Source organism: Nipponia nippon, unplaced genomic scaffold (genome assembly GCF_047370975.1).
Source record: "Nipponia nippon isolate SJK-2023a ecotype South Korea unplaced genomic scaffold, ASM4737097v1 scaffold_19, whole genome shotgun sequence".
Lineage (NCBI taxonomy): Eukaryota > Metazoa > Chordata > Aves > Pelecaniformes > Threskiornithidae > Nipponia > Nipponia nippon.
The window spans coordinates 3,657,963-3,678,706 of record NW_028262335.1 but is presented as its reverse complement, the minus strand read 5'-3'; the positions used below and the strand labels follow the sequence as shown (position 1 = coordinate 3,678,706).

Sequence of the window (20,744 nt, the reverse complement as noted above, 5' to 3'; positions counted from 1 at the left end):
TGGACTGCAACCAGGGCTGCCTTCAGAGCACCTCCTTTGGGTGCTGCCAGCCAGCTGGAGCCCAGAGCTGCTGGGAGGATAAAGTAGACGGTGGGGCACCTCTGCTGCAATCTTTCTTTGCATGAGACAAAACTCTCCTCCTCGAAAAATGAGGGAGGCTGATGCTCAGCCCAGAAGCATGCTTGTGTGCTTGCTTTGGCTGTATCTGGCTCTTCTGTTCCTGTGACATCTCTTCCTCGCATGCCAATCTTGACCACATACCTTGTCTGTCCTCTTCTGGTTTGTCTGGGTACCTTTGCTTTACATGCAGGCTGCTGTGGAAGGAGCTCAGCTGCCTCGGGCAGTAGTTATGCTTTCCAGCTTCCATGAGGCTTCCCAGTTGAACTCACTATAGCTGTTGTCTCTAACTCCAAAGCGCCTCCCTGGTATGAAAGCATCTTTAGGCCCTTTTTTTTTCCCCCCTAATAGGTAAGGAGACTTGAGAAGGACAGGGTGGTCACTGCCCCCAGGACATCAGGAGGAGCTAGCTGGATGGAAGGAGAAGCAGGAACCAGGTTAGCTCACTGCCAATGCTGCTCACTCACGGACTTTGTTTTTCCCTGAGATGTGTGGGACAGCATTGAAGGAGGTGTGGGAATGGCTGTGTCTGAGCTGCAAAGGGAGGTGTGCGCCCAGGGGATGGTTTTTTACTAGCCCGGTGTTCTCCAGTTCTTTGGAGGTTTTCTACTCCTGACAGGCTTGTGGGCACAAATGTAAGGATAAGTCACTGGCTTTCCATCCTGTTTGTGACCATACCCATCTTGGCTGCAGCTTTAGGCTGGAAGCCTCTGCTGCAGGTGTGGCTGTTGCCCTGCTGTCCTGGCTTTCAGGAGGCACCATTCCCAGCCTCTACAAGCTGTTTGATTTAGGTGGAATCAATCTCCTGAACTATGCTCCCTTTTACAGCTGGCTAGAACAGCTGGGCTGCAAGCAACAGGGAATTGAACTAGATATTTTTTTTTCCCTCCCTTCCCCATCCCTCCCATCCCCAGTCTTGAATGCCTGGTGGGGGAGCAAACTCCTCCATCTGTCCACAAACCCCCCAGATGGGTAATAATAGATGCTTCATATAAAAAAAATTCATTTACACTTGACAAGAGATGTATGCTAGTGCTTCCTTGCCAGGGCCCCATCTTGCTCTGTTCTGTTCCTCTGCAAGAGACTTGCTGTAGAAGCTATTATTAAAAGAAAAACCTTTTTAAGTATAATGGCATTTATAGCCAGGACTGGCTGTGGTGGGCTTTGTAGAAAAGAGAATTACAGTGGGAGCTCGTACAACTGCAGCCACCCAGATGCAATTGGCTACGCAGGACATCAGATGCCAGCTGCTGAGAGCAGGAAAGGGCTGTGGGCAGTGCTGTATTAGGCACTTCTCCTAGTGCCTCTGAGTATTAAAGCTGCCAGGGTAAGAGGTGTGTTCATGCCAGTGTCTTGGCCACAAGTGAGGAGTTCACATGTTAAACTCTCTCTCCAGTTCTCATCATCCAGCTGGTTTGTTCCAGTGTAGGGTGTTTTGGAGGACATTCCCATTCTCTGTTTGCTGTAGCTCAGCAGTGGTCTGCCCCGGAGATGGCTGGGGTGCACTGTGGGTTTAATGTGCAAAGGAAACAGGAGCCTTCTCTACAGCTCTTGTTGCCATGGTCAGGACTGGGAGGAGACCCTTTTCTGTGGTTTTGTTTTTTCTCCAGCATGAATGCTCCAGCAACACTAAATTTTTGTGTTTTAATGCTTGGATTTCTAAACACTCTGAGTCTCGGTGATGTTATAAAGTACTTGGGGACAGACCTCTCTGTGTACAGCAGACATGTCTGCATTGGTCATCAATGTTTCCCAAAAGCTGCTGTATCACACAGCTGCTTGCTGCTGTTGGCACAATGGAAAGTAGAAAGAACCCCCATTTGAAGCTGTGTGTGATAGAGCCCTTCAGCGGCTGGGAGCTTTAATACATCTAAACCCTTTTGTCACAGTTGCACTGGCTTTCTGTAATATTATGAAATTGCATCGTCTCAATTTCCATGAAGTCTGTAACATGTGAGAAACCGTTAACCTTATGTGCTCTGTTCATCTTGGACAGATGAGTTGACAGCCTTGGAACTGGATGTATGTGTATGGTGCAGATTTCAGTGTGTTCAGACTTCTGGCATTTGATCAAAATTCAAAAGGCATTTGGAACAAAATATTATGTGAGCAAGATATCCACCCCCCTCAAGTACCCAGGCACTGACGTGGCTGAACACAAGGAGTAATCGCTCCCCTGAGCAGCTTTTGCAAGAAGCTCTGCGGAGCAGAGGTAGCTATTCTCTGCAAGGCATGGAGTGTGCGGGAAGGCACCTCTTGGAGGTGAGTGGGAAGGCCAGGACAGCTTTGCAGGATGCCCCGACAGCCAATGTGAACATCGGGCCTGCTGGCATGAGGGGAAGTGTGGAGCGGGAAAGCCCCCGGGGCAGCTGCATTCTGTAACAGAGCTGTCTGCATTTAGTAGTTCAGCCTAGATAAGTCTAAAGTGGGGACCATGGCCCTACCCTATATTTACAAGGGGCACAATATCTGAAGGCTTAATCCTGGGTTTATCCTGATTGCGAGATGATGGTTTAGGAAAAGTTCACTTTAACAATTGCATCACGAGGTGGAATATTGATCCCCTTGCTGTATGGATTCCTTAAGGACAGACGGAGGCCTCATTTCTTCTGTGGGGCCAAGAGTTGGCAGCGAGTTGAATATTAACTAGCAACTTTGTCAGCTGCATTAAAGGCTGTGGTGAATAAAGCTGCATTGCGTGACAGTGTGTGCAGAGGTAATGGAGGGAAAAGAGTTACATTCTGAACTGGTTCTGGTCTCTCCTGGGTCAGAACCAAGGCTGAGCTCACAGTAGAGCTACAGTTACAGATGGCCTGGGGGGCATCTGTCAGGGCTGGGCTGTGTAGGAGCCTTCCTGGACCTCCTCTGTACCTGGCAGGAATTCCCACTACGTTTTAAGTGCACCTCTGCCTGCTGCTGCTCTGCAAACCTTTTGCCCATCAGGTGCTTCCAACCGGTTCAGGCTGCTGGGCTGGGGAACAGAGCAGGTACCTCTTCCTGGGAGACTCGTGGTATATTGTACAAGATCAGCGACTCCTGTTTTTTTTGGATAGGACCAGTTGACATCACTCCACATAACTGAGCAGAAAAAGCATGCTTAAGCACAGGACACAAATACCCAGTACACAAGGGAAGATCCACACACAATTGTGTCATTTTATTAAGTTTGCCTGGACTCTGGCTTGGCATGGCTGTGGTCTGGAAGGCCAGTGTGCCCTAGGCATCCAGGTGCAGCAGTGCAGAAAGCCCAATGAAGCAGAGCGTGCACAAAGTGACCAGCTCAGAAGCACTCTCCTTTGGCTACAGGCAATAGTAGTACACTGCATTTGTAATGGTGCACTTTGATGCAAAGTGGCATTCAAGTATGTGCTGGCAGCCCAGGAAGGGAAGACGGACAGATGGACACAAAAACTTAAGTGCCTATCTCTCTAGGCAACGCCAGCTCTATTAGGGGGATGCTCTCCTGAAAAGGACTGACTAGCAGGGACAGGCTTGGCTCAGGGAAGCTTAGGTGTCTTTGTTCAGGATGGTGGCTCACAGCCCTCAGTGATATCAAGAGGCACTAGTGGGAGTATGTACGAAGTGCTGGCTTGTCAGTGAGCATATGGAGCGGAGGCAGACGTGTACTTTTTGCAGACACTGTTAGTAGCAGGAAGAACTGAGATCAAGGGGAGCTAACAACAGCTTTTTGTGAAGAATATCTCCTGCTGGTAAAGGGTCACACTGGATGACCAGGGTGTTTGTTGCATGAAGCAGGCAGAGGCCAGGAAGGGGTAGATGAATTTGTTTTCATTTGTTCCTGGACCCCCTCCCCACTTTGCTTCTAGCCTATTTCCCTAAGTCCTTGGTGTCTCTCTCCCAGCAATTACTCTCAGTTGCCATCTGTTTGAGGGAGCCAAATGAAGCCGCAGGGCTGGACACCAGAGAGGTTTCAGCTCCCAACACTTTCCTTGATAAATGGGTGCTGGGAACAGTGTAAGAGAAAAGATCCAATCCCTATTGCTTTGCATTATCATCATTAAAATTAAGCGGTTGGCAGCCAAGCTAGAGCTCCTGTGAGACCAGCAATGACATCTATTGTTTACAAATGGGAGAAGCTAAGGTTCTCACTGCAGTCGTGGAAGCAGTTGGTGACAGAGATGTGACAGGGCTCTGGGTTTCCCTGGTATGTTCTCAGACACAAGGTCTATTCTTTTCTTTCTTCCTTTTTTCCCCACTCTTCCGGAAAATATGCCCAAAGTGTTGCTTAAAGTTAAGGGGTGCCCAAGTCCGTGAAGCAGGCAGGAGGGGTGTCTAGCTTGGGCTGGGTGCTAAGGGTTAGTGGCTTAGGAGAGAAGTAAGGTCTGCAGGATTTTTAGGTGATCTCCTGTCCAACTGAGAACATCAGTGCAAGTGGCAAGGCTGAGCCTAATGTGGTGCATTCACAAATCTATTTGCGTTCTTTGCATAGTCCTCTAGAGGAAAGATGGATGGTGGCCCCTGGCATCTTGCACACACATTCATACACAAAGGTTGTACGCTCTACAGCCTGGAAGCAGAACCATGCAGAAACCATCCAAAGGCTGTGAGATGCCCTGAGGGAAGTCAGCTCCAGCATGCAGGCCCCAGTTCAGCATGGCTATGGCTCCACTGTCACGCTGCTGTTGGTAATGCGTACGCCATACCATCCCTTCCAGAACAGTGTATCCTGGCCGCCGTGTTCGAAGCGGACAAAGCGGACCCCAGGCCCATAGTTGGAAAAGGTGTGGGAGATCTTTGGGATGAGAGACAAAATGGTTGTTGGTAAGCGTCAAACCACCATGACCCCACTCTTCTTTAGTGCACAGAGCCTTCAACCCCACCTGCCCAAGCCATACCTACCAGGTTGGGTAACAATGAGGACATTTACAGGGGGAGTTACCGGGAGGAGCTTTGATCCCATTGTTGTTCAGAGGCCATTGAACCTCTCCCAGTTGGCCATCTCCTTCATCTTACACCTGCAGTGGTGGCTCAGCAAGTTTCCAAGTTTTATATAAGGTAACCTTCCAGTATAATCCCTTTGTTCAATCACAGGGTCATGGCTCCACAGAACACATGACAGACCCACCTCCTCCTCCAGGAGAACCCTCCTGCTTCTCTCGGCTTGAATATATTTCCAGTTCATGCAGGGTGGGTGTCACCTGCTGAGCCCACAGCTGCAACTCACCTCGGTCCAGTCGGCATCGTTGCCCTGTGGAATGGTAATAGTCTCACTTCTGTACTCAGCCAGAACATCCTCATTCTCTGAGAGCAACTTCACGCAGAGCTCATAGAGGCAGCCGGCATCACTGCGCCCTGCATACCTGCAAGGAGATCCGAGCTGCTAGTCTTACCTGTGTGAACTCGGCAAAGAGCCAGAGCCCGCAACTGCATCTGGCTGAATGCAGGCTCTACCAATCTCATCAAGTTACCGGGGCCTTGGTTTGAGGTGGAAATCTGTAATGGCTCTTATCCCAACCCACCACCTCCCCTCACTGATAACAGGAACCTGGTCTTTAGAGGCTATATGCACCAATGGGTTGAAGCTTGTGGGAGCTGCTCGTGGCTTTGTAAGCCAAGACCTAGTCCTGTCCCACATCTAGGGGATCTGGCAGCTGAGGTTTTAAGGCCCAGTGCAGGTATAAGCCCTCCCTGCCCTTCCTTCTCTTTCTTGTCTCTCTGCCTGCCTTCTGAGGCATCCTTGCTACTTACCAGTCTTTTACCACAACTTTAGGCTGGGTTGTATCCATCAGCTCTTCCCAGTAGCCCTCAGCCCTAAGGTCAATGACCTGAGCCTTTCGACACCACCTGAAATGAGAGGTGTTAATTGGTATCAGTGTCTCCTGGGACTGGGGGAACCAAAAATGTCCCCTTGCCTGAATAAGAGAAGAAAGCAGCCTTACTCATAAGATGTGACAAAGTATTTATGGACTTCTTCACTAGGGAATTCTTTTCCAAAGTCTCCAGGGAGTTCTTCAATTTTCCAGCCATCACCTCCATTCTCTACCTCTCCCCAGTGCTGCAAGTCTTCTGCAAATGGCAGAAAAGAGACTTGGATGAGTCTTTAAGTTTCTGTGGGCATGGGGAACCTGACTTTCTCCCACTGGAACCTTTCTCCGGCTTGTGGAAGGTATGCTGTTAGGTGCAGCGCTAATTTTGTATGTGGATTATGGAGATGTTTGTTAAGTAGAGGTCAGGCAAAAACCTTTAGTCTGGTTGAACTTAATATTAACAAACTTTAACATTCCCCACCAAAATGGCTGTGTATGTGTGGGTTTATTTAAGAAAGTACTCCAGTGAAATTACCTAGGTATTCTGAACTGTGTGTTGGCACTTTCAGTGTCATAACATAGGAATAGCCTGGGGAGAGATGCTGATTGCTTTATTTCTAAATCTTCTGAATTGCTACGTGGTATGTCTAGAAGCAGTATGGCCCTAAACATTGGGCTTTTCTGGTCTTAGCCAGAGGGAACGTGGATGTTGGAAAAGCTCGCAGAAAAATAATCTGTAAACAAAATGGAGAAGCTGTGTTGATATTGCTTTGGTCTATGATGTGTGAAATGTATTTGTTGCTGCTTGGGTTATGAGGCTTGGTTACTGCTGCTTATTGCTAAGCATCTTGCAGATCCGGCAAGTGAAGTTCATAGATTATCGGAATAATGGCAAATGGGGTACACGCACAGCTCTCTAACACGGGCTGTAGTAAGGAGGGGACAAACAAGATTTGTGTGAGCTGCTTCAAAGAAGGAAGCCTGAAGTGGCTGGTGAGCTAAGGGCAGACTAGCTCCTGAGCAAGGAAAGGCTTTATCTTTCCTGTCATGGTTTGGCAAGAAGCAATCTGGAAATCCAGATGCCACTGCCATTACTGCACTGGACAGGGGTTCTGCAAAGGACACTTTTGTCTCTCAAATGTGATTCTGATCCCTGCAGGGGCCTATATAAAATTGATGTTAAGTAGAGCTCTTTGCAAAGGCTGATTATTGAAGGCCTTCATGGCCTTCAATTAAATGGTTTGACTGCATGCATTCAGTGATTTGACTCGGGCAAGAAGAAAATGCTGCAACCTGATGGCAACTAAAATCTGTTTTCAAAGACCAGAGACACACAATTCCCAGTGACCAGTCGTCTCTATGAAATCTTGGGGCTTGTTATGCTTGCCTCTTACCTTCACCACATGGGTTCTTGATGAGATTCTTCCTTTTCTTACTTAGGAAGTAGAAGTTTTGCCAGTTCTCTGCATTCTCCTCCGACTCTGCTCCAGTGAGGCCTTCCTGCTGACACTTCAGGATCCAAAGCGCAGCTCCATCGACCAGGTTCTTCCACTGGCAGCAGACCAGGCGGCACACCAGCACCAAATCCACCGCAGGTATGGAAGAGAGGATTCTGATCAGGACTGCTTCAGGGAGGGACTCCATCCTTGGGCCAGGCTGGATGGAGCTTTCTGAGAAAGAAGGGGGAAAGGAGTAGTGACACAGTGGTCCTTCAGACATAGGGTTCCTTGCCCTCAGTGATGTCAAACACTGATGCATTATAAAAAAGGGAAAATAAGCATGTTATCTGAAAGCATGATTTTGGGGGCACAGATTGCTTCCTAACCTCAAGGCCTCCTGACCCCTGTTAACTTAATACCCTGAAGCATGTGAGCAGATTAATATTTTATGTTCTAAGTGAAGCCTTTAGTAAAATCCATCCACAAAATGCAAGTAGTGGACATCTGCAGTTGTGGACAGTTTGGCAGTTTCCCAGACTGGAATTAGTCCTTCCAGAAATCTATGCTGCTGCAAAAATCAGCTTTGTAGTAATGACTCCCTCCGCAGAGGGAGGCATCTGGGTGTTTGTCCTGCCCTGAAGAACATCACCGATAACACATGCTGCAGGGCAGTACCTAAACATCAGTGGTGAGCATCTTGCCAACCACTTTTGCAGTGGTTCGTTCTATATCTGAAAGGCTTTCCCTCAAGGGGCTGGTACTTAATCTCCTGAGTCATGAGCCTGTATAAAGTATAGGTCTGGGGATAACCAAAAATAACTCGGTTGATATTCTCTAATATTCCTTTTTCTATGGCCTTATAACCTGAGCAATTAAGTCAGAAGGGTGTGCTTTAACTTCATGTGCTAATTCTGCACTCTGGCTCCCAACAGCTCTCTGCTGCCCTGAGTTCTAGGGCCAGGTGCTGCAGGAACAAGGGAGGATGAGTGTGGGGATTCAGAGCCCCATGGCATCGGGGTGGGATGTGCTGTGACACTGCTTTTCTCTCAGCTGAGTCCCGATGCTGGGAAGCTGCTGAGACTGCAGCAAATGGCACAGATGCAGCCAGACTCCTGAGGAGTGAGTCACTAAGCCGAGGAGAGCGCTAGGAACAAAGCGGGTGACATATCCTGACATGCTACTTGATGAAATATGGCAGTGGCAAATCTGGCAAGGGAGGGAAGAAATAGGGAGTCATACTAGAACAGCATCCTAGATCTCAATGTTCCAGATGCAGAGCTATCGTATGTCCTTTATCTGCACTGCAGCCAGCAGGAGAAAACTGTCATTTAAAATTCCCTGGTTTTTATGGGGGTAGCATTGGGGATTTCCTATTTTTCCCCCTTTCCAACCCTCAACCACAGTCCTGAAAGGGGGTAAAATGTGATTTTTAAAAAAGAAAAAAAAGAGAGGTCATGCTGGTTTCATCTCCTGCAGGGATTTCGCATGCCTCGCTTGCTCTCTGCCTGGTGATGGAGCATCGCTGCTCTCCTTGCTTAGCAAGGATTTCCCACGCACTCGGGAAGGGGTGAGGGTCCCTGGCTGACTTTCCTCTCCCCCTCCGACCCACGCTGTCTCGGCCCCGGCCTGCCACCGGCAGACCTCCCGCGGTGGCTTCCATCCCCTGCCCTGCCCGGGGCGCCCTCTGGTTCCCCGTCTTTCCCCCCCCAACCCTCTTCCCTCCGGCGCTGCCCAGCCGAGGCAGCCCGGGAGAAACCCGCCGCTTCCAGCGCAGCGGCCCGGGCTGCCCCCGCGCCGTCCCCGCACCCCTCCCGGCGGGGCTGGCCCGGGGGAGGCCGGGGCCGAGCGCTCCTACCTTGGGCGCTGCTCGGCGGGCGGGCGGGCGGCCGCGGGTCTGTGGCGGGGCCGGGCCGGGCCGGGCCGCCCTGATAAAGAGCGGAGCCCGCGGGGCGGGGAGGCCGCGGCCCCGCACGGCGCCGCCTCCCTCCCTCCCCGCCGCCCGCCCCGCGCTCCGCCCGCTGCGGAAGGGCCGCGGCCGCCGCCTCGCACCGTGTCCGGAGGGCGCAGACGGGCGGAGCCAGGTGGGGCCGGGGCCGGGCGGGGGGGCGCCGGCGGGGGGACGGGCTGCCCCGGGGCCCGCTGGCTGCCCTGGGGCTCGCCGGGGCCGCGGCCCGGCTGCGTCCCGCTCGGGGCCCCGGGGGCGGCCCGGCAGCCTGGGGCGGGCGGTTTGCCGCGCCGTTCCCTTGTAACTAGTGAAAACTCTGCTTATTTCCCGAAGCTCTGTGCCGTCGGTGCCCCGGGATTCCCCATCGCGCACCCCTGCAGCCCGTGAGGGAAGCTGTCGGTCTGTGATGACAACCATTTGCGACCTCCCCGAAGACGTCCTGGTGGAGCTGCTGTCGCTGCTCCCAGCCCAGGATCTGATCTGTGCCTGCAGGCTGGTCTGCCGGCAGTGGCGGTACGTGGTGGATCTGACCACCCTATGGAAACGCAAGTGCCAGCGTGAGGGGTTTTATATTCAGAGTTTGGACAGAAACGTCTCCGACTGGAAGATCTTCTATATGCTCTGCAGCTTGAAGAGAAACTTAATCAAAAACCCCTGTGCTGAAGGTTTGTTTATTACTTATAGTAGAGAGCTAAGAGTTTCCTAACAGTCAGAATGAGTCAGTGTCCTGCTTTACTCAAGTCCTGCTGGCGGTGTGGGACTGTCCAGCTGCTGATGGAGCTCTGCCGGGGCAGACCCACAAGTAAACAGCTGCAATAAAACTAATGTGGGTAGACAAAGTATTGGTAAATACCGATCTGTGGTTGCAACCAGAAAGGTCTCTGGAGTCGCTAAGGCCCCAGCGCTGCAGACAGCGATGGTTAATTTGCACAGCAAGTACAATATGGTAGTGAAACTGTCGGGTGCTGGGATGAAGCGTTTGGGCAGCTGGGGAATTTTTGTTGTCAAAGACTTTGGTTAATATGACTACAGTAATTCTACTTCATTACTGATTATGAGTTTCTGATGTGGTCAGAAAGTTGCTACTTATGTCCTAGCTGCCGACAGCCACATTAAAAGTAACGGCAACATGAAGACAGGAGTCACTTTCAGCTGTAGGAAAAATACAGTCTATCTGACAACTCATTGAAGTCTGTTCCCAGTATTCTTCTGTGGCTGATTCTTTAACAAAAGCAGAGATACTGCTGGAAACCAAAGAGAGGTCCTAACGCTCCTATTTGATATCTGTTTTTAGAGAACTTTCAGCACTGGAAGCTTGATAATAATGATGGAGATAAATGGAAGATTGAGAATCTGCCAGGACCCCATGGAAAAGACATGCCAGACTCCAAAGTACACAAATACTTTGTCACTTCATATGGGTAAGAACTGGATTCCAGTAATCCGGAGCAGAGACCTGCTTCCTCCTGTCTGTCCGCAAAGGCACTACGGCTAGGCGGCTTGAGGCAGGTCACTGAAACTTAGCCTATGTGTGGGAAAAGGAAGGAGTTTAATTAGCCTTTTATACTAGTTAGTCTAAAGAGAGAGGTGTTTGCCGAGAGAATTAATCGCAGCATGTGCCAAATTTCTCTGTCCGTGCCAGGAATTTCCTGTAACTTTTTTTATAGCCATGTTAATCCATATGGGATCTCTGCTCTCCTACCAAAGGTGGGGGGCGAAGGTGAAGGTTTAGCGAGCCAATCAGATGCACTTACCTGACAAGGTCAAAGCTCTGTAGCCTCTAAGAGTGGTAGGTGTGTTTGTCACGCTAACAGCTTGCAATAAAAGCTGTCAACAGCGAGGATTAGCTGCTTTTACATCCACTAAGCAGTAGTTTCCTGTTGCCAATGTATGCTGTACAAGGGCGGGGACCCCTCTTAATCCAGCTCGTAGGCAACTCTTGCTTTTAGCTGGGAGTGAAGCTGATCAGTTCACTTCCTAGTCTAGTTCTGGCTACGGAAAAAGGCGTGCCTTAGCCACGCCAGCCTTGTGGGCCTTCCAGGTCTGAGTGGGCTTTTGGGGAGAGTAAAGCTCTCGGGGGAAGTGCGGACATTGAGAGGGAAGAGATGCGTTTTGTGAAGCTGTGAGTATTTCTATTGCTGTTGCAGGCCATGCTTCAAGTCTCAACTCATTACCCTGCAGAAAGAAGGATACTGGAATCAGTTGATGGATGAGAAACGGCCTGAAATTGTAGTCAAGGACTGGTAAGTTTATGCAGTGAAAACTAGAATTTCTGGCATTGGCCTAGAGATAAGCTAGGCCTCTGAAGCTTTTCATGCTACAAAATTAGTTCTTTACCCTTTGGGAGTTTTAGCTCTTGAGTAAAGCGTATGCTAAATCTCAGTTTCTCCAATGGGCTGGAAGAAGGTGGCAATCCTGTGAAGAGCAGGCTAGCTGGAAGCTTTTAGAACTTCGTCATAGCTGTGGGGATGATACTCCTTTTCCTCTGCAGATGGGGATCCCCTTGGAGCCTGTTTTTGACCACTAAAGAAAACTGAATGCTGTACATACAGCCCTGCTCCTTGATTACTCCCTGCCTCTCTAGGTACGCTGCCAGATTTGACTGTGGATGTCGCTATGAACTTACAGTGAGGCTGCTTTCTGAAGACTACATCGTCCTTGAGGAGTTCCACCCCGAGCCAGTGGTTATCGAGCAGTGGAACGATGCAGTGTGGAGAGAGGTAAGCAGCAGCCCTGTGGGGGCAGTAGCTTTACATCAGCATCGTGACACTCGAATCTGGCAAGTCTTACCTGGCCAAAAGTCCCAAGAGGACCTACTTTCTCTGCTCTTCAGCCCCCTCTACTCAATACAAAAGGTCAGGTATGTCCTTGCTGTTGACAATGCTGAAGAAGCAGTAGTGCCGTGAAGGAGCTAGGTTTGGTTTGTAGGTGCCCAGGGTTTTTTAAAGAGTATCTTTTTAAAGAGTGGCTTCTGTGTTATTTTAGCTCAGTCTCTTTAATTGTTTGCTTTTCACTTAAGTCTTTGTCTAAATAACTAAGTTATAAGAGCACAGTTATTGGTTTTATTGGCTCAAAAAGCTTTGTTTTAAAACTACTGCGTGGATGTCATTTAAAGCATTGCAGGCTAAACTGCTAAACTTAAACTGCTAAACGTGTTTAACTGGTTTGATTTGCTGTAGATTCGCCATTATGTTGTTGCTTACATGACAAACCTACCTAAGAATCAAGCTTAATGTTATGTTTGACATGGAGAGGATTTCGGGGCAGAAGGCTGAATAAGAAGAGAGGCTTTTTTCCCATCCCTCAAAAAGGGGTGTGATGCACTTTTCAATGAAGATATTTTAGAATGAGCTTTTCCTGAGACTAAGACTTGCATACTGTAGTTGTCCTAGCTTCTAGTTCAGTGCTGGTTTATTTAGGCAAACTAAGAGGAAATTTCTTCTTTCTCCCCAGATTTCTCACACCTTCCAGAATTACCCAGCTGGAGTTCGTTACATCTGGTTTCAGCATGGAGGCCAAGACACCCAGTTCTGGGCAGGATGGTATGGGATCCGAGTGACAAACAGCAGCATCACCATTGGGCCCCTGACATTGTTCTGAAGGCACAATATAAATGTTTGCTTTTATCTCAGGACTGTAACCAGGTGGTCTCAGGTGCACTTATTTGTCTGTACTCTCTGGGTGAGTGTCCTGGCTTTGTCTTGCACAGTTGATCTCAAATACCAGCAGCCTCGTTCTCCTTGTTCACAGCAGAACTTCTGCAGGCCCAGCCCTTTGGAAGGACTTTTGCCTTCATCTTTCATCCTCCTGTGCCATTGATGTTACTGCAATGACTAGTGCCCTTCCACAGGAGGAAGACTAGGACAATTAAGTATGACATCTGTCTCTTCAAGTTAATAGGTCCTTGTGCTACAGCCAAACATTAAGTCTTAAAATAGAAACCATTTCTTATTTATGGAACTTATGAAAGATAAGGCTAAAATGTTTCATTTCTCTGCTCTGCTACAGAGATGTGTTTTGTATGGGATTTTCCTGTTTCAGTTTAATTATACATAAAAACATGTGTCTTTCATCACATAAGGAAACTGTCAGTCCTTTTTCATAAACGCTGTGTCACTGGTACCTAATTCCTTACTGTTTCTGTAAGTGTGTATGATCAAAATGGTACATACCTTTCCTGACCAAATACAGCCCATCATTGTTTGAATAAACAGCTGGAGAAGCAGGAGACAAGGAATTTCTTAAGGTGGCTACCTTACAACATAAGTCCTTTTTGATTATGCTGGGCTTTTTCTATGCTACCTTTGTACTACCAAAGTACCTGGTTTGTACTGAACAGTCTAATCCTATATAAAACGTTAAAGCAATGCACAACACGGTTCTATAGTATTCTGACACTTTTTACTTGGAGGAAGTAGGGAGGTACTATACTGGCTGTCTTATCAAATTGTCTGACCAACAGGCTCAGCTCAAATACCCTGAATCACATCCTCTGCTCCTGTATGCGTAGAGCCAATACTACAGCCTTTTTCCATCCCCTTTGCTAGGTGTGGGATTAACGGTGTTTCCCTTGTCTGTTCTCTGTTAGGAGTAGGATGTTTGGCAAGTGTCCTTCCACCTTCCTCATGCTCCCATGGAAAGGGGAGAGACCAAGGTTGTGTAGCCTCTCATAGGAACTGACAGATCCCACATATGTTCCAGAAAAGGTGTGGAAAGGTGGCGGAAGCTCCACATAAAATACAAAGCTCCATGCAAAATGAAAATACATCCTCAGTTAAGGAGAGGGGCTGGTTTGGACAGAACTCGGCCAGTTCAACTGGGGTAAAACTTAATATTTATTGAAGACTATTGGGACAGACACTACGTAAGGCCTCACTCACCCTTAGTACGAGTCCATTGCTCTAGAGGAGCATGTAACAGATCGCTGATATCGCTACCACTGTGCAATGGCGATGCCCTGTTAAGGCGAGAACTGGATTTGTAGAAAGCGCTGACTGCGTGCTGCAGTTGGCTCTGTCCTGCCCCTGCCCCCAGGGATTCACTGGAACAAAACCTATACTCACTCTCACACGTGAGCGTACATGGGAACAGGCTCTGGCTCCACATTCCAAGTCAGTTCTATATACAGTGGTAAGAGCACTTGAAATAAAGAGGCAGCAGCTGCTCTACATTCACCCAGAAGGCCAGCTGAAGAGACAGTTATCAAGGTACGGTTTGTGAGATCTCTTATTCCACTGGAAGATCAGATGAGGCTTGAAGGCAAGGAAGATTTGAAATCAGGTGCCTTTGTGGGCTCGTTCTTCTACATATAGCTGCATCTGGAGGAGGGAAATAAGCATCCGTTCCGTTTGCTGTGCAGGTAGGTGAATGGAAGAAGTCTGCAACAGGCTAAATGGGAAGAGTTTGTACCTTCCCCCCATAACCAGGATTCCTGTTTCATTATGAGTCTTGCCCTGGTTTGATTACTGGCCCAGGCATCTGCAAGACTAAGCAATAACACTGCTCAGCAAAATCAGAACTGTTACCCGTACAGAAAACTGCAGAGCCGGCATCAGAGTAGACAAAGCTTAGAGCTACACGTGGTTTCAGCCACCTCTTGGGCCAGAATGCTCTGCTCACCTTTAAGATATCAGATGTCATAGTTTTCAGGGGAATAAGCCGGGGGTCATGCATGTGCACATCTTGTTCATCGGCGAGGATCCACGGGAAATCCTAGGGGCAGGAACACAGGGTGCTTTATTTGCAGAGGCTGGCAGACTCTGTAAGGTGAGCTCTCTTTCTCAGCACTAGGTCAGGATTAAGTGAATGAGAGACCTAGTGGCTGAGGGAAGAAACGGGTTAACTCAAACCTTTCCTAACAGCAAAACTTAACACTGCACACTTGGCCCTGAGACTTGGCAAAATTCTCTTCAATTACAGCATGAAACTATAACCCATTTTCCTTATTCCAAAGGTGACATCTCACCTGTTTAAAGGATACGCTCTTAGCTGTCATGAGCTAGTGTTTTATATTCATTACACCAGCGTTTAACTGCAACTCCAAAATGCTCAGGGTGTGGATTTCTGTCCTGCCTTGCAAGTTTATAGGTTGGCCTACTATACTACCAGTTTCCATTACTGAGCAGTACAGAGCAGACTTCCATTCTGAAACAATTTGATACTTCACTAGCTTTATTTATTGTGCCTTAGGACACCCAAAATAACTTGGCTCAGGAGAAAAAAGTTTCCCTGTACCTAAGCAAGGATTCTTAAAAAAACACCTTGCTTTAAAAAGTGATCTGCACACACTTTCCTGCAAGATAAAATGTATTTATGCGCCCAAAACCCACTAGTTACTTGAATCTTAGTCTTCCTTGCTATTTATAATGAATCAGTCATCCAAACATAGTGGATGTGGGATGAGAGGGGTTTTTTTTGTTGCTGTTACTTAAATTCAAGTACCTATTCTGTGTGTCGGTACTTTTCAGTGACTGAGCAGGCATTATGCAGCAAGTATTGTTACAGTCTAATTCAGGCATTGAAGCAGCTATTGTCTGCAATTGTGGGTGGTGCGTGGTGAATGTGCTCAGTCACCTCACCAGTGTAAACGATTTTAACACATTCAAAGCAACGTTATGAAGTGTATCGCGTAAAGCTAACATACGTGTTCAAAACACCTAGCAGCCTTAACTTTGATTTCCAGTCTTTGCTCTGCAGGTTGCTCGCACGCAATCAGGTAGCCAAAGATATCACTCACCTTTATCACCTGGATCTTTTCCATGTTCCGTGTGGCAGCTTCCCGTGTGTGAACCAGAACTGTGAAGGTACAACCTGCATGAGAAATGGTAGGCTCCAGATCAGGGGACAACTAAGAGACAATCGGATGCTACCTGTTGTTGTCTCGAGTCAAGCAATGCCCTGCTGTTCGGCTGTATGGACGTGTTTACCTGGGGGATTGTTGTCAAGCACAGCGTCGCACACACTGATCTTCAGGATGAAGGCACGCAGTAACTGCTCCACGTGGGACAGCAGGGACTCGGAACTGTTGAGGAGATAGCAGTCGTTACTGGCATGCAGCAAAGTACTGGGGCCTGGAGCTGCTTCCAGAACACCTCTGCAGAGGCAGGTGTTGGATGCCATGGGCAAGCAGTAATGGAAACTTTACCTAATGGAAAGAAGAGGTGGCTGGGTGATCTCAAAGACAAATCGCTCCACAGGGTGGTGCTCTTTATCCAGGATAACAACTACAACTTTCTCCACATCATTCTGCAAGAACAAAGATAGAAAAATCCCTTCCTTAAAACAGGCTGTCTTCTGCCCACCCTTCTGATCAAGTGGGAGGATGCTTATTTGTTGTGGCTCACAGCACTAGCAGTTATCCAAAGCTTGAGCACTGTCGGGTTATTCTTACCCATCAGAAAAAATGCTCTTGCAAAGCCCTTTCTTGCGAGACGTTAAACTGATAGCTTATCGCTACGGCCTAGGGCGATGAAGCGCACTAAAGAGTACATTTCTCTAGATACTGTTTTGGAGCAAAAGAGGAAATGTACAGTCATCTCATTGCATCACTTGGGAATGCACAATGATGGGGAAGTTAAGATATGACTGTTGGCCAAATATAGCAGCTTTGTACTACCGCAATGTAAAACTGACCTATTGCCATTCTCTAAATGTGCACTAAGGTTGTCTGTAAAGAGCAGAAAGTGCATAATCTGCCAGCATACTCCATCCTGAAATGTCCCATATGGTCCTGCCTTTCTCTCACAGAACCTAGATTTTTGAACCTAGATTTTTAAACCTACCTGTGCTTGCTGGCTTACAGCGAAGAACTCCAACTAGTCTGCCAGATGGGTGCTTAAACTTAAATGTATTCAGAAGCAGAATGCTGACGTGTAGGATGATGTAACTGAAAATATATAGATGTATATTCTCATGTGCGTGTATTAGATGCAACTCAAAGCCAATAATCAGCAGCAAGGCAGGGCCTTAACTGCAAGGAAAGGTTATGGATGTTATGTTTATTTTTGTGAGTAACTGTATCAGCTGGTATATTGTACATAGTAAATTTGTAAATAAATTTTGCAATGAAGACAGCATTTATGTTCTCTTACTTTCTATCAAAACCACTTACAGCACTTTTGCCCAGGTCCCCAATACGACCTTACCTTCTCGAGCAGCGGCTTTACACAGTGCAGCGTGTCCTGGATGTACTGATTCAGCTCCGGGTGGCAGGACATCTGTAGCAAATACAGCGAATAGTCAGAGCTGTGTTCTGACATGAACCAGGACAATGCTAAATGAGAACATTTGAACAGAAGCACCAATGTGTTACAAGGCACTTGAGTCATGCCACAAATAGGATGTTTCACCACTAAGTTGCCAATTCAAACCAGTAATTCTTTTATGGAAGGGTTAATTGGCTGAGGCAGATCACTGTACCCACAGAGTTGTTGTATATTGGGGAATATATACCCACAACAGCATATCTGGAATAGTATATTCCAACCATCTCTACTTCCTAGGAAGCATGCTTTCAGGTTACCTTACTGCACATAGCTGGGGAAGCCGCCTACTACTGTTGTCCATGATCTGCTTGTTCCATGAGTACTGCTGTATCCTCAGCTACAGGGCCGTTTTCCCTTTTGACAGGAACTAAGTTCTCTTCAAAAATGAGTTTGCACATTAAAACAAACTCTGGAAGTGATTTAAGTTTGTTCTGGTGAGTGTTGACTGATCCCTGCTATTTTGCTTGTCCACGTGGCTGTCAGCTTCCAGGAAAATCTCCTACCTGGACAGGTACATTGTATTTTTTCCTCTTCTGAAAGATCCCAATAGGGTAAACTTCTCTGACATATAAGATAAGGTGAACAGCCACTTCCAGAAATTCTGAAAGAACATCTGCAACAACTGAAAAACAAAAGTAAAAGATGCTGAAGCAGGGAGGGGAAGCAGCATGCAGAGCAATACCATGTACTCATAGGATTTTTTTTAAGGTCTTTTCCCCTGCATAAATTTCACCTGCAGGAAGTTTAGGGATAGATCAACCCTCCAACAACAATTCCACAAGCTCATGCACCAACAGGAAGCCTTGCAAGCATACCAGTTTGCAGTGTAGCACAGCACATTACCTTGCCCAAAGTTAAGGTCCTGCCGTGTGAGAGTGGTCATCTTTCCCAGAACCTGCAAGTAATCACAAAAAGCATGTTTATCCTCTGGCTCCTGTCTTATTAATATAGTCAGCTCACGGAGCCATCCACTCCCCTAGTGCCACTGAGCTCAGACCCAACAAACTGTCCTCTGCGCTTAGTCACAAGCATACAAACACTGCCACAACAACTCTGCAGCGCCCGCTATGAAAGGTTTAAGCACCCTCCGTAACCAACAACACATCGTCGGAAATCACCAGGAGTGCAAAAACCGAAGACAGCATCATTGCTGTGTTCTGGCTCACACCTCAGATTGACAGATTACTCATAGTTTAATTCCTGCTTTTTCTAATTGGGTTTTATTAAAAAAAAAAAAAAAAAAAAGGTGAAAATACGTCCAGTTCACAGTTCTTCACCGTCTCCCTCCCTTTTTGATGCCTTTTGCTAGGACTGGAGAAGTCACGATTCCTAAGACACAGGGAAGTTTAGACAATCACTTTTTAGTAGCCCAAGGAACACTATTTTTTTTTAAAGCCACACAAATGTTCTTGTAATGTACTAGAATGTACCCCTTTTCTAACCCATGGGATATCTCAGGTTGGAAGGCACCCAAAAGGATCGTGGAGTCCAACTCCCTGCTCCTCACAGGACTACCTAGAACTAAACCATATGACCAAGAGCGTCATCCAGACGCTCCTTGAACTCCAACAGGCTTGGTGCCGTGACCACTTCCCCGGGGAGCCTGAAATGTGTGACAGTTATAAAGGGCAGCACATTAGATAGCCAACAATCAAACAGCAGATGCTGGGGCTCAGCTTTCCAACAGCTTTCCTTATATAGTGGAGTACGTGCCTTACACGTTTTAAGCTACAGTGTACACCATTTTCTATTACAAATTTTAATTTGTTTCATTATTTTATCCGTACTCCTTGCATGCATGCAAACCCTAACCACTAATAGCAGCACCATCTTTCGTAAGCTGCATATGTCTTTAAATGCCTCCAGGAGCACTGGGGCTCCATCAGTTACACAGGTGTCTTACATAGACCTCTGACAAGCCACAGCCTTTCCAATCAGTTGCTTAACCACTGATTTTCAAGCTGCTTCAGCTGCAACAAACCAGGCTTTTCAGACCTACAAAGAATTACTTCCACCTTCACAAAATAGGAAGCTACTCTCCTCTCTCTTTTTAAATCAGAATCTTATAATTATATACAAAGACTCCCTGGAATATTAGTGATCTGCTACAATAAATAGAATTAAGATACTTAAGCTAGAGAGATCTAGCACCCCAGCTGCAGCAAGTCTCAATTTATACAAAAGATCTGTATCAGAGTGGCATAAAGAATCTGTGTTTTTAGAGGTTTTGGTTCACATCCACACCTAAACATCCCCCTTTCTTAAACTGAGGCCCCAGTGAGGCAACAGCATCCCAGGAGACCCACCCTTAAACACAATCACAAGGTTAGACCTAAGAAACACGCGTTTAATACTCTCTTAGCTTAAGGTCTTGGAGTAACTGACTGGAGCAATGCTGCAGTTAATAGCCTTTCATCTACTTATTTGAATTTGCTGTCCTATACGTATGAGGTCAGTTTCCAGAAAAAAATCGTCCCAGCTTCCCAGCACAACAGGCAGCACTGAGGGATGGCTAGGAGTGGGAGTAGGAGTAGGCATCAGGAAAACGAAAGCCTGCTCTACCTTCGTGCTGCTTTTTGGAAGCTAGCAATCCCTTAGTGAAGAAATTTCAGAAGAAAAGGGAAGGAAAGGAGGCAGGGATATCACCTAATTCGTAATCCATCATCTTCAAAGCGCCCACGTCTCTTAGCGGGGCTCCCGCGCTAGCCCTGGCAGCCAGCACAGGCCTCCGGCACCGGCTTGTGCTGCGCCCTGCCCGCCTCACGGCTTCCGAGGAGAAAGGAGACTCCCCAGCAGAGCCTTCGCGCTTCGCACACCGGTGTCCAACGACTGGACACACGGGAGGACGGACCGCAGCTTTCGGGAGAGGGACGGGCACCCCAGGCTGCCCCGGCCCCCCCGCTCCCCGGCGGACAAGCCCTGCCGTTACTTCGGTATTCCCGCCTGCGCTTCCGAGCCCGTGCTGCCAGGCGTTCAACACCGCTCCCTTCGAAACCGGGCTCCCGACCCCGCAGCGCCCCCTCAGCACAGCCCGCCGCTGCCCCGCCGCCAGCCCAGGCCGCCACCCGCCCCGGTGCCCCTTACCGCTGCCCCTTGCCGGCCCGCGGGGACCCCGGCGCCCCTCACCGCCTCACCGACCCCCGCTGACCGACAGCGCCGCGCGCGCCCAGCGCGGCCCGGGCGGCGGCGCGGGCCAGTGACGTCATGGCGG

General features: G+C 48.2%; 3 protein-coding genes across 7 annotated transcripts; 1 reads left to right on the top strand and 2 right to left on the bottom strand.

Moving 5' to 3' along the window:
• Window positions 1-468: 468 nt before the first annotated feature.
• On the top strand, window positions 469-13,673 carry LOC104008997 (F-box only protein 6). Of its 2 annotated transcripts, XM_087755298.1 has the most exons (7): window positions 469-554; window positions 7,326-7,480; window positions 9,603-9,934; window positions 10,564-10,690; window positions 11,417-11,512; window positions 11,854-11,989; window positions 12,723-13,673. In XM_087755298.1, the coding sequence occupies exons 3-7, from the start codon at window positions 9,676-9,678 to the stop codon at window positions 12,867-12,869; spliced, it is 765 nt and encodes a 254-aa protein (XP_087611424.1). In that variant the 5' UTR covers window positions 469-554; window positions 7,326-7,480; window positions 9,603-9,675; the 3' UTR covers window positions 12,870-13,673. The 2 variants fall into 2 exon arrangements, with proteins under 2 accessions (XP_087611424.1, XP_087611425.1); XM_087755299.1 differs by lacking the exons at window positions 469-554; window positions 7,326-7,480 and adding an exon at window positions 9,296-9,405.
• On the bottom strand, window positions 3,249-14,472 carry FBXO2 (F-box protein 2). Of its 3 annotated transcripts, none has more exons than XM_087755295.1 (6): window positions 14,333-14,472; window positions 7,280-7,555; window positions 6,018-6,144; window positions 5,827-5,922; window positions 5,303-5,438; window positions 3,249-4,870 (listed from the first exon to the last, which is right to left on the bottom strand). In XM_087755295.1, the coding sequence occupies exons 1-6, from the start codon at window positions 14,373-14,375 to the stop codon at window positions 4,736-4,738; spliced, it is 813 nt and encodes a 270-aa protein (XP_087611421.1). In that variant the 5' UTR covers window positions 14,376-14,472; the 3' UTR covers window positions 3,249-4,735. The 3 variants fall into 3 exon arrangements, with proteins under 3 accessions (XP_087611421.1, XP_087611422.1, XP_087611423.1); XM_087755296.1 differs by lacking the exon at window positions 14,333-14,472 and adding an exon at window positions 11,024-11,158; XM_087755297.1 differs by lacking the exon at window positions 14,333-14,472 and adding an exon at window positions 9,180-9,304.
• MAD2L2 (mitotic arrest deficient 2 like 2) lies at window positions 14,092-20,738 on the bottom strand. Of its 2 annotated transcripts, XR_015704284.1 has the most exons (10): window positions 20,618-20,738; window positions 18,377-18,428; window positions 18,037-18,155; window positions 17,414-17,485; window positions 16,414-16,514; window positions 16,196-16,290; window positions 16,006-16,079; window positions 14,889-14,981; window positions 14,333-14,587; window positions 14,092-14,226 (listed from the first exon to the last, which is right to left on the bottom strand). XR_015704284.1 is itself a non-coding variant. In XM_087755300.1 (9 exons), exons 2-9 carry the CDS (start codon window positions 18,414-18,416, stop codon window positions 14,546-14,548), a joined length of 636 nt encoding a protein of 211 aa, XP_087611426.1. In that variant the 5' UTR covers window positions 18,417-18,428; window positions 20,618-20,738; the 3' UTR covers window positions 14,092-14,545. The 2 variants fall into 2 exon arrangements, 1 of the variants encoding a protein (XP_087611426.1); XM_087755300.1 differs by having other exon boundaries at window positions 14,092-14,587.
• Between the last annotated feature and the right edge of the window lie 6 nt (window positions 20,739-20,744).